The sequence below is a fragment of the Vombatus ursinus genome, unplaced genomic scaffold, assembly GCF_900497805.2.
Source record: "Vombatus ursinus unplaced genomic scaffold, bare-nosed wombat genome assembly UNPS02014801.1, whole genome shotgun sequence".
NCBI lineage: Eukaryota > Metazoa > Chordata > Mammalia > Diprotodontia > Vombatidae > Vombatus > Vombatus ursinus.
Window position 1 is genome coordinate 8453327 of NW_020954579.1, and position 12458 is coordinate 8465784.

Genomic DNA, 12458 nt, shown 5'->3' on the forward strand with positions numbered 1-12458 from the left:
TAGGATCAGATAGGATTTCCTCATTGATTCCTTTTAAATGTCTGTTTTGTATTTTATAACATACATCATTATCAGTACAATAGTGGGAATAAAGGTTAGACCTATGTTAATAATACTGGGAACTCCCACATGCTCAAACTCTCTTTCCCAATCAGGTTGGCATTTTCTTGGCAACTCTGAGCACCTGGACATTAAATAACTTGCCCAAGATCACGCAGCCATAACTTGAGTTATGAACTAGAACCCAGGTGCCCACCCACTAAGCTAAGGCTGCTTCTCCAGTACAGTTCATGTATATAATTTGCAAAGAAGTAAATACACACATATTGGCAGTGTGTTTACCCACTGTTTTTTTATTGATAGGCATAAGCAACCAAAAAAATTTCAAATCCACTGACTTAAGACTGCAGGCTTCTTCTAGGCAGTAGGATTCATGGACTCTACTTCCTGAGCATACAGCTCTCTAACTGCTGGTCATATAAAGGTTGTGATCCTTTTTATTACCTAAAATGATCACCAGGGGTCACTGTGGACTCCCCAGGGCTAAGTCCCTTCAATGGTGGTCAAGGGCAAGGAATTTGCCTTGATAGGGGTGCAGAATAAATGATGCAATGTCACAGATAAAGACTGTGAGCCTCATGGCCTGAAGATTAAAATCGGGGTGCTTCATTCCATAGCTGTCTCATTTTCCATTTGTCCTTGTTTGGCCAGTCTTAACTCAACTCCAGGGTGAAGCATGGGATGCTCACTCATTTCTGTAATGGTTGTCTTTTAAGGACTATGTGGGCTGGGAGATCCTGGACTCACGGAGGTCAGAAGGCCACCATGAGCACCTGGGAACACCTTGTTTTTGAAGAATAACCTGGAAACCTGTCTTCCTCCTTCGGTGGGTTATGTGGTTCTGCTCAAGTTAATGGCTCCCAACCGCCAGCCAAATAACATTCAAACTCCTTTTTCTGGCATTCAGGTCCCTGCAGCCTGACCCCCCTCTCTGCTTCCAGCTTTGTCTCTTTCTATTCACCTCTCTCTATACCACTACCTAAGTGATCTTGGTAAATCACTCAATGGGTGTTTCCCCATTGGCCCCAGGCAACCTCTTTCCTCATCCATATAGTGAGGGGGCTGGACAAGATGATGTCTAAGGTCCCTTCCAACTCTGAAGCCCATAAGCCCAGCTTTCTGCACTAGGGGACTGAGGGGGAGGAGAGATTTGGGAAGGGCAGGGTGATGCAGGCTATCTCCCCCTTCCTACCAAATTGGGTGCCCAAGACCCACTAGAGACCCCTACCCTGCTGAGCCACAGGACAACAAGCCCAGTACAAAGGAAACTCTCTCCATTTATTGGTTAAATTGATCCCTCCCTTTCCCTTTCTCAACCCTCCCGCCCCATCTTGTCTACATCCCGCTGTCCAGGTGTGTCCTGGCCTCCGGCAGGGCTGGGTCAGCATGGGGGGAAGATGTCTCTGCATTGCTGGAGTATCAGCTCCACCACCTGGTTCTGAAACACCATGGTCATGGGCATGCTTCCCTCCTCAAACTCAGGCCGCAGCAGCGTGGGCCCAAAGACAATCGCCACGCTCTGTACAGACATGCGGTTTTTTTCTTTTTGCTCAATCACCCTGAGGAGGGAAGGCATGGGGATCAGGGTGGAAAGACAAGCTGTGGATGGGGACATGGGGCTCCCCCTAACCCCACTGAGAACTTCTGCAGAGCTTGAGCTCGTATGCCAAGCCCCGGTGTCTCAGAGCTGAAGGGTTAACCCCTCTGAGTTGCCCACCCCTCCGCCCCCAATAAAAGAGGAAAGACCGTTCCTCACCTGCAGAGGTGCTGGAAGAGGAGACGCATGGTGTTGTGGTTGGGGGCAGGAAGGGAATGCACCAGGTCCCGGATGCAGCAGCTCCGCTGGGCCTGATCCTGGAGTTCTGGGGTGAGGGTATGGGTACAGAGAGAGAGCAGAACTCAGTCGGGAGGGTCTGGGCTGGAAACTGTTCTCTATCTGGTGCAAGGAAGAGCTGAATTCCCACTCTCAACTTAGCAAGGTCTTTCCTTCTGCAGTTTCCTCCTGACACTTAGAGGACGGGGTTGGGGAAGGCATTCTTAAGAAACCCAGAGGGGATGAGAGAAGCTGCCTGCGGCATAGTAGAAAGAATGCTGAACTTGGGGGTCAATAGGGAACTGTGTTCACACCCCACCTCTGATATTTACAAGCGATGGGACTCTAAGCAAGCCATTCAGCCTTCTGAGCCTCAGTTTCCTCATCTATAAAATGGAAATAATATTACCCATAGCACTTAGCTCACATGAGATAATGTACATGAAGTTTTTGCAAATTTTATACGCTCTAGAAATGCCACTGTTTATTTATAAAGGAACCGCCCTTCCTGGCGTTGTGACCGTTTATATCATTCCATCTCTCCATTCCTATCTCTGCCCTGTAAGCTTGATAGCACCAGCCCCGGCCCCGGCCCCGGCCCTGGCCCCAGCCCTCTCACTGATGGCGGCGATGAACTGGCGGAAGTGAGAAAAGGGAAAGAGCGGCTCGGGCAGCTCCCGGAAGAAGAGCTTCAACGCCCCGGTAATGACGTGGATGTCCTCCCATCGCCCATCGTCCAGGTCCAGCCGTTCATCTGAAGAAGAAAGAGAAGAGAGGGGCGGGAATGGGGGGACCTGGCTGAGTCCTCTCTTCCCAGCTGTCAATGCCAGGGCGGGAGCAAGAGGCCCCAGGCCCCGGCAATCCAAACGAGGCCTTGGCTGAGTTTGGGAGAATTGCCATCTCAGATGCCACGGGGCAGGTGTGAGGGGCTGGTCATGGTCATCTCAGCCAAGGGAATCCTCCTCCCCACTCAGCCTTGTCTGGAGACCGGCCTGGAGCCAGTGACTTCCAGGTGGAGGACTTTGGGAAGAGGCAGCCAGGTGGTGCAGTGGACAGAGCACTGGCTCTCAGTCAGGAGGACCTGAGTTCAAATCCAGCCTCAGACACTAGCTGGGTGACCCTGATTGCCTCCAAAAAATGGAGGGAAAAAAAAAGAGAAGCCTATGGGAACACTCCAGGGACAAGGCTCTCATAACGAGGGGCTCCTCTTCTCTGTGGGTCACAGAATCCAACAGAAAACATGCCCCTGCTGTCCCTTCCCCAATGCGGGTGTCTCAGCACATTCTTTAGCTTAAAAGAAACAAGAAGATTCAGGTAGACTCACCATGGTCCACTTTGTAACGCAGTTTCTGGATGGTGGCCAGATTCCCACTGATGCGGTACAGTCCATCGATGTCCAAGCCTAGCAGAGTAGAGAGAGAAGCTGGCTTTCACTTCTTCCAGGAAGCCCTCCTGCATTCATTGGGGGACAGAAGGGACATCACTCCCTTTTGCCCACTATCACCGCTCACCCCAACAAGTGATATCTTTATCTACTCTCAACAAGTCACATATTTCTCTTCTGATCTGATTCATAGCCTTCCTTGTCCAGCATTTACTCTGGTGCCTCTCTGTCTTCTCCTTGTCTCGATAGAGTACACGGTTTCACTTTTCACAAGGAGTATTCATAAGGAGCATTGACACAGGATCTCAGATGCCACAGGGCAGGTGTGACGGATTTGTTGAAAAGGGCATTCTGTCTAACTGCATCTGTATTTCAGATTAAGTCTCCCCACTCCCACTCCACACTTCCCAGAAGAGCAGGGCTTTTCTCCTGGCTCAGTATAGGACCTCACCTAGGACCCAGTTCAATAAAGAGTCAGGGTGAGGTGGAAGAGAAGTCTGAGCCTAGAGGGCAAGAAGGAGGGGAGAGAGTCAGATTAAGAGTCACTGGAAGGCTCCCCTGGTTTCCCTGCACCCCAGCCCCACCCCCTGTCCTCCCTAGGCCTGAAGAGCTCCCCTCTTGGGAAGGGGGGGGAAGAATAGTTCTTAGTGCCCACATACCCCGAGTCTCCACCGTCCGGATACACTGCTGCACGAAGCGGGGTATAAGGCTGTTCTCCCGCTCACATAACGTAGACAACGCACAGCCAAACACCTGGTCTGGAAGGCAGATGGAAGAACCAGAGCTCCAGCATCACAAAGGCTGCCTCCAGATGCCCCCTCCCTGGCCCTCAGAAAACAGATCCAGGTGGGGGCTAGGGCAGAGTGTGGAACAAAATACACACATCCAGCTATTGGACTATATATAAAGATGACAAGACGGAACTCAGAGAAACCCAGAAAGACAATGCAGAGTGAAAGGAGCAGAACAATTTATACTATAACACCATTGCACAGAAAATGATTGGGAAAGACTGAAAAACTCTGGTCAGTGCAATGAGCAACTATGATTCTGGAGGACCGACGATGAAGCATGCGCCCCACCTCCTGACAGAGAGGTGATGGGCTCAGGGTGAAGACTGAGACATGTTTTTGGACACGGCCAATCGGGAATTTGTTTGTTTTTATTATGCATATTTGTTACAAGGGTCTTCTTTTTTTTTTTTTTCTATGGGGGGGAAAGGAGTTGGAAAAGAGAGAAAATACTTTAAAAAAATCCGATGATAAACATATCCATACTACCCATCCTGACTCTCTGTTGTGTGTGCATGCTCAGACACACACACACACACACATACACACACACACACACACACACACACACACACACACACACCCCCTACCTTTGATGTAGCCCTTATCCCGAAGGGACTGCAGCGTTGGTCTCCTCAACAAGAATTTTCGGAGTTTGTGCCGAACTTTGCTGGAGTCGTTCTCAGGACCCGTGTGACTCACTGTGGGTGGCAAGGCCAGCATCCATTAGGGGTGCTACCTGGGAGCTCAGGGCCCTAGGTACCAAATAACCTTCAAAGAGAACCTCTTCATCTTACATAAGGTTGCTCAGAGATTTCTCTCCAAGTCTACCACTGAGATGGGGTGGAAGACTCCTGTGCCCTGTAATGAAAGCCCCCTTTTCTTCCTCACCTCCCTCTTCATATCTCCCACCACCTCCCAGTTCCCGGCCCCACTTACTAGGATGTTTCTTTTCCTCTTCTTTCTCCTTCCCACCTCCCAACCGCTCACTGGACCCAAAGTCAGCATGGTTTTCACTGTCGGTCTCAGGGTAGGCATCTGCGGACTGTAGTCACACAATCTCAGAGTTGGAAGAGGTCCTCTTTTCAAATCTCACTTCCCTAAAGTAGGAATCCCATCTATAGCATTCCTGACAGGTCCTCCTCTGGGGTCTGATCTGCTCAAACATTCACAGTGATGAGGGCTTGCTATCTCATAAGATAAATTTCCATTGTTGGACAATGGAGAGTTTCTCCCTTTACCAAGGTGAAATTTATCTTCATAAATCTGAAAGGTAGCATGGGATAATACAATAGTTCTAAAATATTTTGGGCTCAAGACCCCCTTTAAACTTTTAAAAATGAGGATCTCAAAGAGCTTTTGTGAATTATATTTATAGATATCTACTATATTAGAAATTAAAACATCATAATATTATATACAAATTGTTTTGACCTCACAGACTCCCTGAAAGGGTTTTAGGGACCCCCAGAGATCTTAGGGCTGCACTTTGGGAACAGGTGGTTTGGCAGAAAGGGCACTGGACTTGCTGTCAAAAAGATCTGTGTTTGAATCCCACCTTAGACACTTAACTAGCTGTGTGACCCTGGGCTCATCATATAACCTCTCTGTGCCTAAGTTTTCTTTTCTGAAAAATGGGGAGGAATTGACCTTGATGGCTTTTAAGGTCCCTTCCAGCTCTAAATCTAAGATCTTATTATATACCATTGGCTCATATCAAGCTTGCAGTCTATTCATACCTCCAAAGCAGGGCTGTGTCATGGACCCCTTTGGCAGGCTGGTGAAGCCTGTGGACCCCTTCTCAAAAGGATGTTTTTTAAATAAAATAAGATACATAAAACTACAAAGAAAATCAATTATATTGAAATAAAGATGTAATTTTTTTCCTGTCCAAGTTCATAGACTCCCCTGGAATCTATCCAGGGACCTCAAGTTAAGAACTCCTGTTTTCTAGATGTTTTTCTTATAAACAACTGTTAAGTCAGAACTTCCCTATCCTGTACCCATACAATTGATTATTTTAAACCCAAGTGTGGGATTTTATGTTTTGATACTTTGATGGACCAGTGATCTTGTCAATGTGGGTACTCCTTCCAGGTGTACAGATCATAGCCCACCCATGACTACAATTTTGAATTTTTCTTGTCTACATCCTCTCATGAGTGTTCCACATGGGGTTCCTCCCATGGTATTGGGGGTTTTCCTCCAGATCTCTTAACATTTTGTGGATACCAATGGACCAAACAGTCTATGGCATCTCCCTCCCTCTTGATAAATGACCAGCCAACCTCCCCTTCTGATCCCACAGCACTGTGATGACATTCTTTACATTGCTTTCCCAGTACAATTTTACCTCTGGTGGATGTCATGTTGCCACCTACTCCTGGTCACCATGACCCTCATTTTGCATTTATCCAAACTATTAAATTTCATATTGCTAGTTCTCTGGCCCATAGAGCCAACCTGTGCAAATACTTTAAAATCCTTATTCTGGCATCCACATTCTGTATCATCCACAAAATTAGTAAGTCTAACTCCAGCTTCAGTAGCCTCTTCCACAGGGACTTGGGCATTATTACTCTATCTTTAATCAGGAATACAAAAGTGGCAGTGAAACTGTCATCTAGAGACTTAACTGGCACACCAGGAGAGAGACTTTCGGAGCAACAAAGTCAAAGCACTAAAGGAAGTCTTTGCTGAGAGAATGTGTTACCTTTGAGAAAGACTAAAGAGATATTTCTTGAAAGAACTTTCAGTCTTAGGTTGTTGAGAAAGTACCCAAAGGAGAATTCCTAAGAGACCTTGACTGACAATCTGAGACAGCAGTAATGGTGGGGCTGGCTTTCCAGAGTTGAGGAGAAGTCAGCAGTTGCAGTTGAGGGTTACAGGTAACTGGCTATTATCTTTCTTACTGTGATATATTATTTAAATATTTAAATATATCTTTGTATCATTTGTCATAATATTAATAAATTGTATAGCCAGTAACAATTATGTTTATTTAATCCTATAAGAATGGTGGGGGAGTGAGGGGGTCTGAGAAAGGGAAAAGAAAAGAGAAAGTTCATGAGAAAAGAGGTTTCCTTGGTTTATTTAATAAACTGGTCAGAAATAAATGGCTAATTAATGAGAGTCGTGTATTCCTACTGATTTATAAGGAAATATCAGAACACGTCTTGATTTCTTTAGAACTCAGGATAAGAATAAGGTAACAGTGCAGGAGCTAGCTGACTTGAAGTGCAGGTCTGGTGTGGTTGTCACTAGGCTGCATGAGAGACAGGAGGTAATTATTTCCAAGAATCTGCTACATAAGCATGTCATTTCTGTCTTTAAGTTCTTAATTTAAAAATACAGCTAAGATATAAAAATACAAAAATAGCAATAAGGTCAAATAGGGCAAGGCGGACGACAGAGCCAGTGGTAGATTACTAAAGAACAACTCTCCTCACCCTGTCCAGAGCGACATTAATCCCTTAATCAACATTTTTGAGGTATGGGAAGCCATCGAACCATGCTATAGAAGACCAGGGTCAGAGCTGTTGTAAGCCTCCATCTTGACCCTGCTGGGGATCAGGTCTCACTTCTAAGGGATCTAGGTGGGTGGATGGATAGGCACTGAGGGCCTTTCTTTCCTTCTCTGCTAAACTGAGGGGTCTGAAGTAGCTGATCCCTATGGTCCTTCCCAACTCTTGAGGCTAACTATGAATGACATCCCTTATCATACACACAGCAACAATCCAGCAGAATAACCAAAACAGAAGGAAAAGCAGGATTTCTCTCCTTCTTTTACAATGATAGCAAATTATCTAATCTAGTTCAAGGCTGTGAGTGTTGGCTCCCAGTGCCAAGGACAGGTCTGATTTCAGCTGGAAGACAGGCCCATTCCATCCATGAACATTGGTCCCTTTCTCTCCTGGCTCTTTTCCTCACGAGTTCTCCCATCCCAAATCATATCTCCCCACAACGAATATTGTTACCTGCTCCTGGATGCCCTGACTGATAGCCTTGTACCACGTCCCAATAATGGCCTCTGAGTCATGCTGAATCAGGTACTCAGAGCCATCTCGGCTCTGGAGCTGAAACGGTAAACATTTTCCATGTAATTCAATACGAAATTCCACTGGCATTCTTGATCAGAAGAGAGAAGACCCTGATCTGAACTGTACTTCCCTACCCTGGCCTAGAGTATTAATTTATTAAGTACCTACTATGTGCAAGGGTCATTTAAGTCTTTGTTCAAGTTCTTGATTTAAAAAAAAAATGTCAAACAGGACAAGACAGAGGACAGAGCCCTATGGATGGCATACCACCAAAGCTATCACCACTCATTAATCATTAACTGTATTACATCATAAGACTGCATTACCCATTGTGGATATAAAAATAGAACATGAACTCAGAGAGTTTATGATCAAATGAAGGAAAATGCATAAACACAATTAATTATGAAACAAGGGGGAGTAAGGCAAATGGAACAATCTGGCATAATTCATAGGAGCACAGAAGCATAGATATAAAGCTACCAGGGGCCCCAGAGGCTATTTAGTCTGACATGAGCAACCTGAGACCCAGATCCATGGGCAAAGTATCATGAGAAACTTGTAGATGGGAGGGCTCACTTTCACCCTGGGTTGGCAGTGGGCAGGGCAAGTCAAGCAAGGATTCATGGCACCCAAGTTAGGTAGTTTTGTAGAACTTTAACAAATAAGGTGGGGAACAGGGAGAGGAGAAGACAAAGAGGGTCCATTCTAGGCAGGGAACGCTTCAAAAGCAAAGGCATGGAAGATAGAGAAGACAAGCTCAATAAGATGAATATGGGGGCTAAAGTGATTGGCTGTTTTAGGTTGACTAGAATATACCCATGAAGGGGAGGAATAAAAGGTTAGAAAGGTAAGATGGGGTCCCCAGTTGTGGTAGACCTCAAATGTTAGGGTCTTAGAAACAAAAGTTTAATTTAAATTAAATTTAATTTAGTTTAAAATTTTTAATTTTGGAGACAATAGGGATCTATGAGAGAGGAACAAATCTAATCATGTCCTCCCCAGTTCAAGAATCTGCAGTGGAACAGGCCTCCCATCTCTTGGCAGAAAGGGACTAGATCCACACATTTTCCAGGTACAGCCAATATGTGAATTTGTTCTGTTTGACTCTGCTTATTTGTTACAAGAGAGTACTTTCATTTTGGAGAGGGGAGGGTGGAGTAGGGAAGAGTTGGTAGATAATGGTAGTGATGCAAAAAAATAAAATAACAAAAGAAGAAGAAGAGAAGCATCAATGGGAAAAAAACTTTAATCCACAGAAGAGAACAGAAGAAAATTCAGAGAGGATGCAGAGATGGAGGGCAGTTTTGTGACTATCTTGTTAAATTTAATATATGCTTTTAAAAAGCTGCATAAAAGTTCACAGTTTCATAAATACTCTTCTTCATCTATTGAAATGTTTATGTTTGTTGATATTTGTTAAGTTTACATACAACGGCACTGCCCACTTTCACCTTCAGACATCCTATTTGCCAAAAGGGGTAGAAAAAGGACATTTGTGTAAGAAAAATGTCTTAAGACAGTTTTGAGAACTTGAGGAAAAACTGCCCCTCACACAAATGTGCTTAGAGGACCTGTTTTAAGGCAGCTTCAGTCATCACAAGTAAAGACTAAAGGTGAGAATGGTTGCAAGGCATCGTGGTCCATCAGTTCATTTACATATGACTGTTTTCAGAGCTTTGAAGGACATTGTTGAGAAACCATAAAGCAAAGAAGTGTTTGGGAGCTATAGAAAAGTCTGTATATTGACTGTGCATGCTAAACCTGATATAACTATGGGTTTTTGTTTTTCAATCCAAGTTAAAGATGGGCTCCTACTCATAAGGAGGCTCTGATTTGAGACATTAGAAGCTACAGGGCAAGAGAAGAGTCCCAGGATTCTTACCTGTAGCACATTCTTCTTGCTGGACTTGTCCTTCGTGGCCCAATTGAGGGTAGCTCCTCGGAGGTCTACAGTGTACTCTGGAGTAGACAAGGTGGATGGCTGTCTCTGGAAGAAATGGGGAGGAAGTATCTCTGTTGAGCTCTTATTCTCCTTATCCCCTTCATGCCCCCATCTCAAACGAAACTTCCAAAGCCAGAGAACAAGCAACAATCTGGCAATTGCCCTGTTCAGTCTGACAAGAGAGAATAAAACACCCAGGATTCCTTGAAGGTCTGGGAGGGAGTCTGACCTTGGGGGAATAAGAAGCTTTTCCTTTGTGGACCCCATTCGACTTGTTCTTTCAATACAACCTACCCTCAGCCCTCCCAAACTCTCCCTTTCAATAGTGTATGTCTTGTTCTTCAGTCATGTCTGACTCCTCATGACCCCATTTGGGGTTTTCTTGGCAAAGATACTGGAGTGGTTTACCATTTCCTTCTCCAGCTAATTTTACAGATGAGGAAACTGAGGCAAACAGGGTTAAGTGATGTGGCCAGGGTCACACAGCTAGTGAATGTCTGAGGCCAGATGTGAATTCAGGAAGATAAGTCCTTCTGACCCCAGGTCCTACACTCTATCCACTGCACCACACAGCTGCCCCAGTAGTATATGTAACTGAATGCAAGGAGAAGGGATCACACAGTAATAGGATGATTTAAGAATGGAAAGGACATTAAAGGTCACTAGGTCCAACCCCTTTGTCTTTACAGACGAGGAAACAGAGATGCCTAGAGGTTAAGATTTGACCAGGGTTGCACAGCTAGTAAGTGTCTCTCTCAGATGGGATCTGAACCTAGGTTTTCCTAACTCCATGTTCAGTGCACTATAATCAAGGGTTCTTAACTTGGAGATTGTAATCTTTAAAAAAATTTTTGGATAACTGTCAATCTGATTGATTCCCTTTGTAATTCTAGGTATTTATATGATGCATTTAAAAATATTATTCTGAGGAGGGTTTTATCCAACTGCTAAGGGGGTTCATGACACACAATAAGTTAATACTATCCTAGTCAGTAATATTTGTTGTGCCCAGCACTATGGTAAGCAATGGGAATATAAAGAAAAGCAAAGAAAGGCAGTCTCTGTCCTCTGGCAGCTCACAGTCTAAGGGGCTATGTCTGGAATTTGCTTTGTTATTTTCCTGTTCTAGTAGCAAGGCCAGAATGCTTTCCTTGTTCCCTTTGGACTAGAACTCCTCAAGTCCAGAGGTTAATTCAGGGGATGTTCACCCTGACAGCTACTGGTTCTTCCTCTATCCCTGGGGTGGGGGTGAGGGGTCCTTGACACTCCAGTCCCATTAACCTCTCTTCCTATATCCCACAGTCCCTCTTCAGTCCAGTGGGTGAGAAGGAGCCGGCCGCAGGCATAAGAGAAGTGGTTAACTGATAGATCCTCGCCCATCCCTGCAACTGTCCCCAGCCTCAATGAGACCACTTCTCCCATATCCCCAATAACTGAAGACACCAGGCCAGTATGGGAATCATCATCTTCATCATCATTTTCTAAGGTCTACAAATCATTTTATCCTCACAACAACCCCGGGAGGTGGGTGCTATTATTATGCCCACTTTACAGAGGCAGAGAGAGAGGTTAGGTGATCCGCCCAGGGTAATGCAGCTGGTCTGAGGACAGACTTGAATCCAGGTCTTCCTCACTCAAAGGACCAGCACTCTATCCACCTAACTGCCTGGGAAGCCCGGCTTAGATTGGGTAAGCAGAGGTTCCCTTCTTTAAAGCCTTCTGTATCCCTGAGATATAAAGAAGCTAGCTGGTACGCTAGCTGAGGGCAGGTAGGTGGTGCAGCGGATAGCGTACTGAGCCTGGAGTCAGGAAAACTCATCTTCCTGAGTTCAAATCTAGCCTCAGACACTTACTAGCTGTGTGACCCTGGCAAGTCACTTAACCCTGTTTGCCTTAGTTTCCTCATCTGTAAAATTAGCTGGAGAAGGAAATGGTAAATCGTTCCAGTATCTTTGCCAAGAAAACCCCAAATGAGGTCATGAAGAGTCAGACATGACTGAAATGACTGAATATCCCTAGGAAAGCAATAAAGGCAGTAGACCAAATGTAGGACGCAGTGCCAAGAAGAAGAGTGATCAGAGGGGTATATATCCCAATAGTCACTGTTTTCCCCCTCTAATGTTTCAGAGAAGGTATGTTTGTAAGGCAGACACAAAGTACCTGCACATTACACTCCTAGAAATTCCTTCTCTTGCTGAGGTCAGCAGGAGGATAGCTACCTCCATGTCAAGGGAGAGCCCTCGCTCTGAGGACTGGGTCTGTAGGGAGAAAGTATAAGGGATTGTGTCTAACATGACCCATGGTTAGGTGGGGCCCTCACCAGGCTGCCAGCAATTGAGGTCTTTGATTCCTTGAAGAAGGTCAGAATCCCTCCTTCTAGCACAGTCCAGGAGGGGCTCCAGTTCTTCTTACTGAAGAGGGCGGC

At 45.4% G+C, this 12458-nt stretch overlaps 1 protein-coding gene across 3 annotated transcripts in view; it reads right to left on the reverse strand.

The window, feature by feature from the left end:
- Window positions 1-326: 326 nt before the first annotated feature.
- ARHGAP27 (Rho GTPase activating protein 27) overlaps window positions 327-12458 on the reverse strand; it is a 71566-nt gene continuing 59434 nt past the window's right edge. For all 3 annotated transcript variants that reach the window (XM_027872780.1, XM_027872783.1, XM_027872781.1), the window contains 10 exons: window positions 12354-12444; window positions 9974-10078; window positions 8026-8124; window positions 4988-5093; window positions 4639-4749; window positions 3917-4015; window positions 3198-3275; window positions 2493-2627; window positions 1817-1922; window positions 327-1619 (listed from right to left, as the gene is read on the reverse strand). In XM_027872780.1, the coding sequence (XP_027728581.1) occupies window positions 1442-1619; window positions 1817-1922; window positions 2493-2627; window positions 3198-3275; window positions 3917-4015; window positions 4639-4749; window positions 4988-5093; window positions 8026-8124; window positions 9974-10078; window positions 12354-12444 (1108 nt within the window). In that variant the 3' untranslated portion in view covers window positions 327-1441. The remainder of the gene's footprint in view (window positions 1620-1816; window positions 1923-2492; window positions 2628-3197; window positions 3276-3916; window positions 4016-4638; window positions 4750-4987; window positions 5094-8025; window positions 8125-9973; window positions 10079-12353; window positions 12445-12458) is intronic.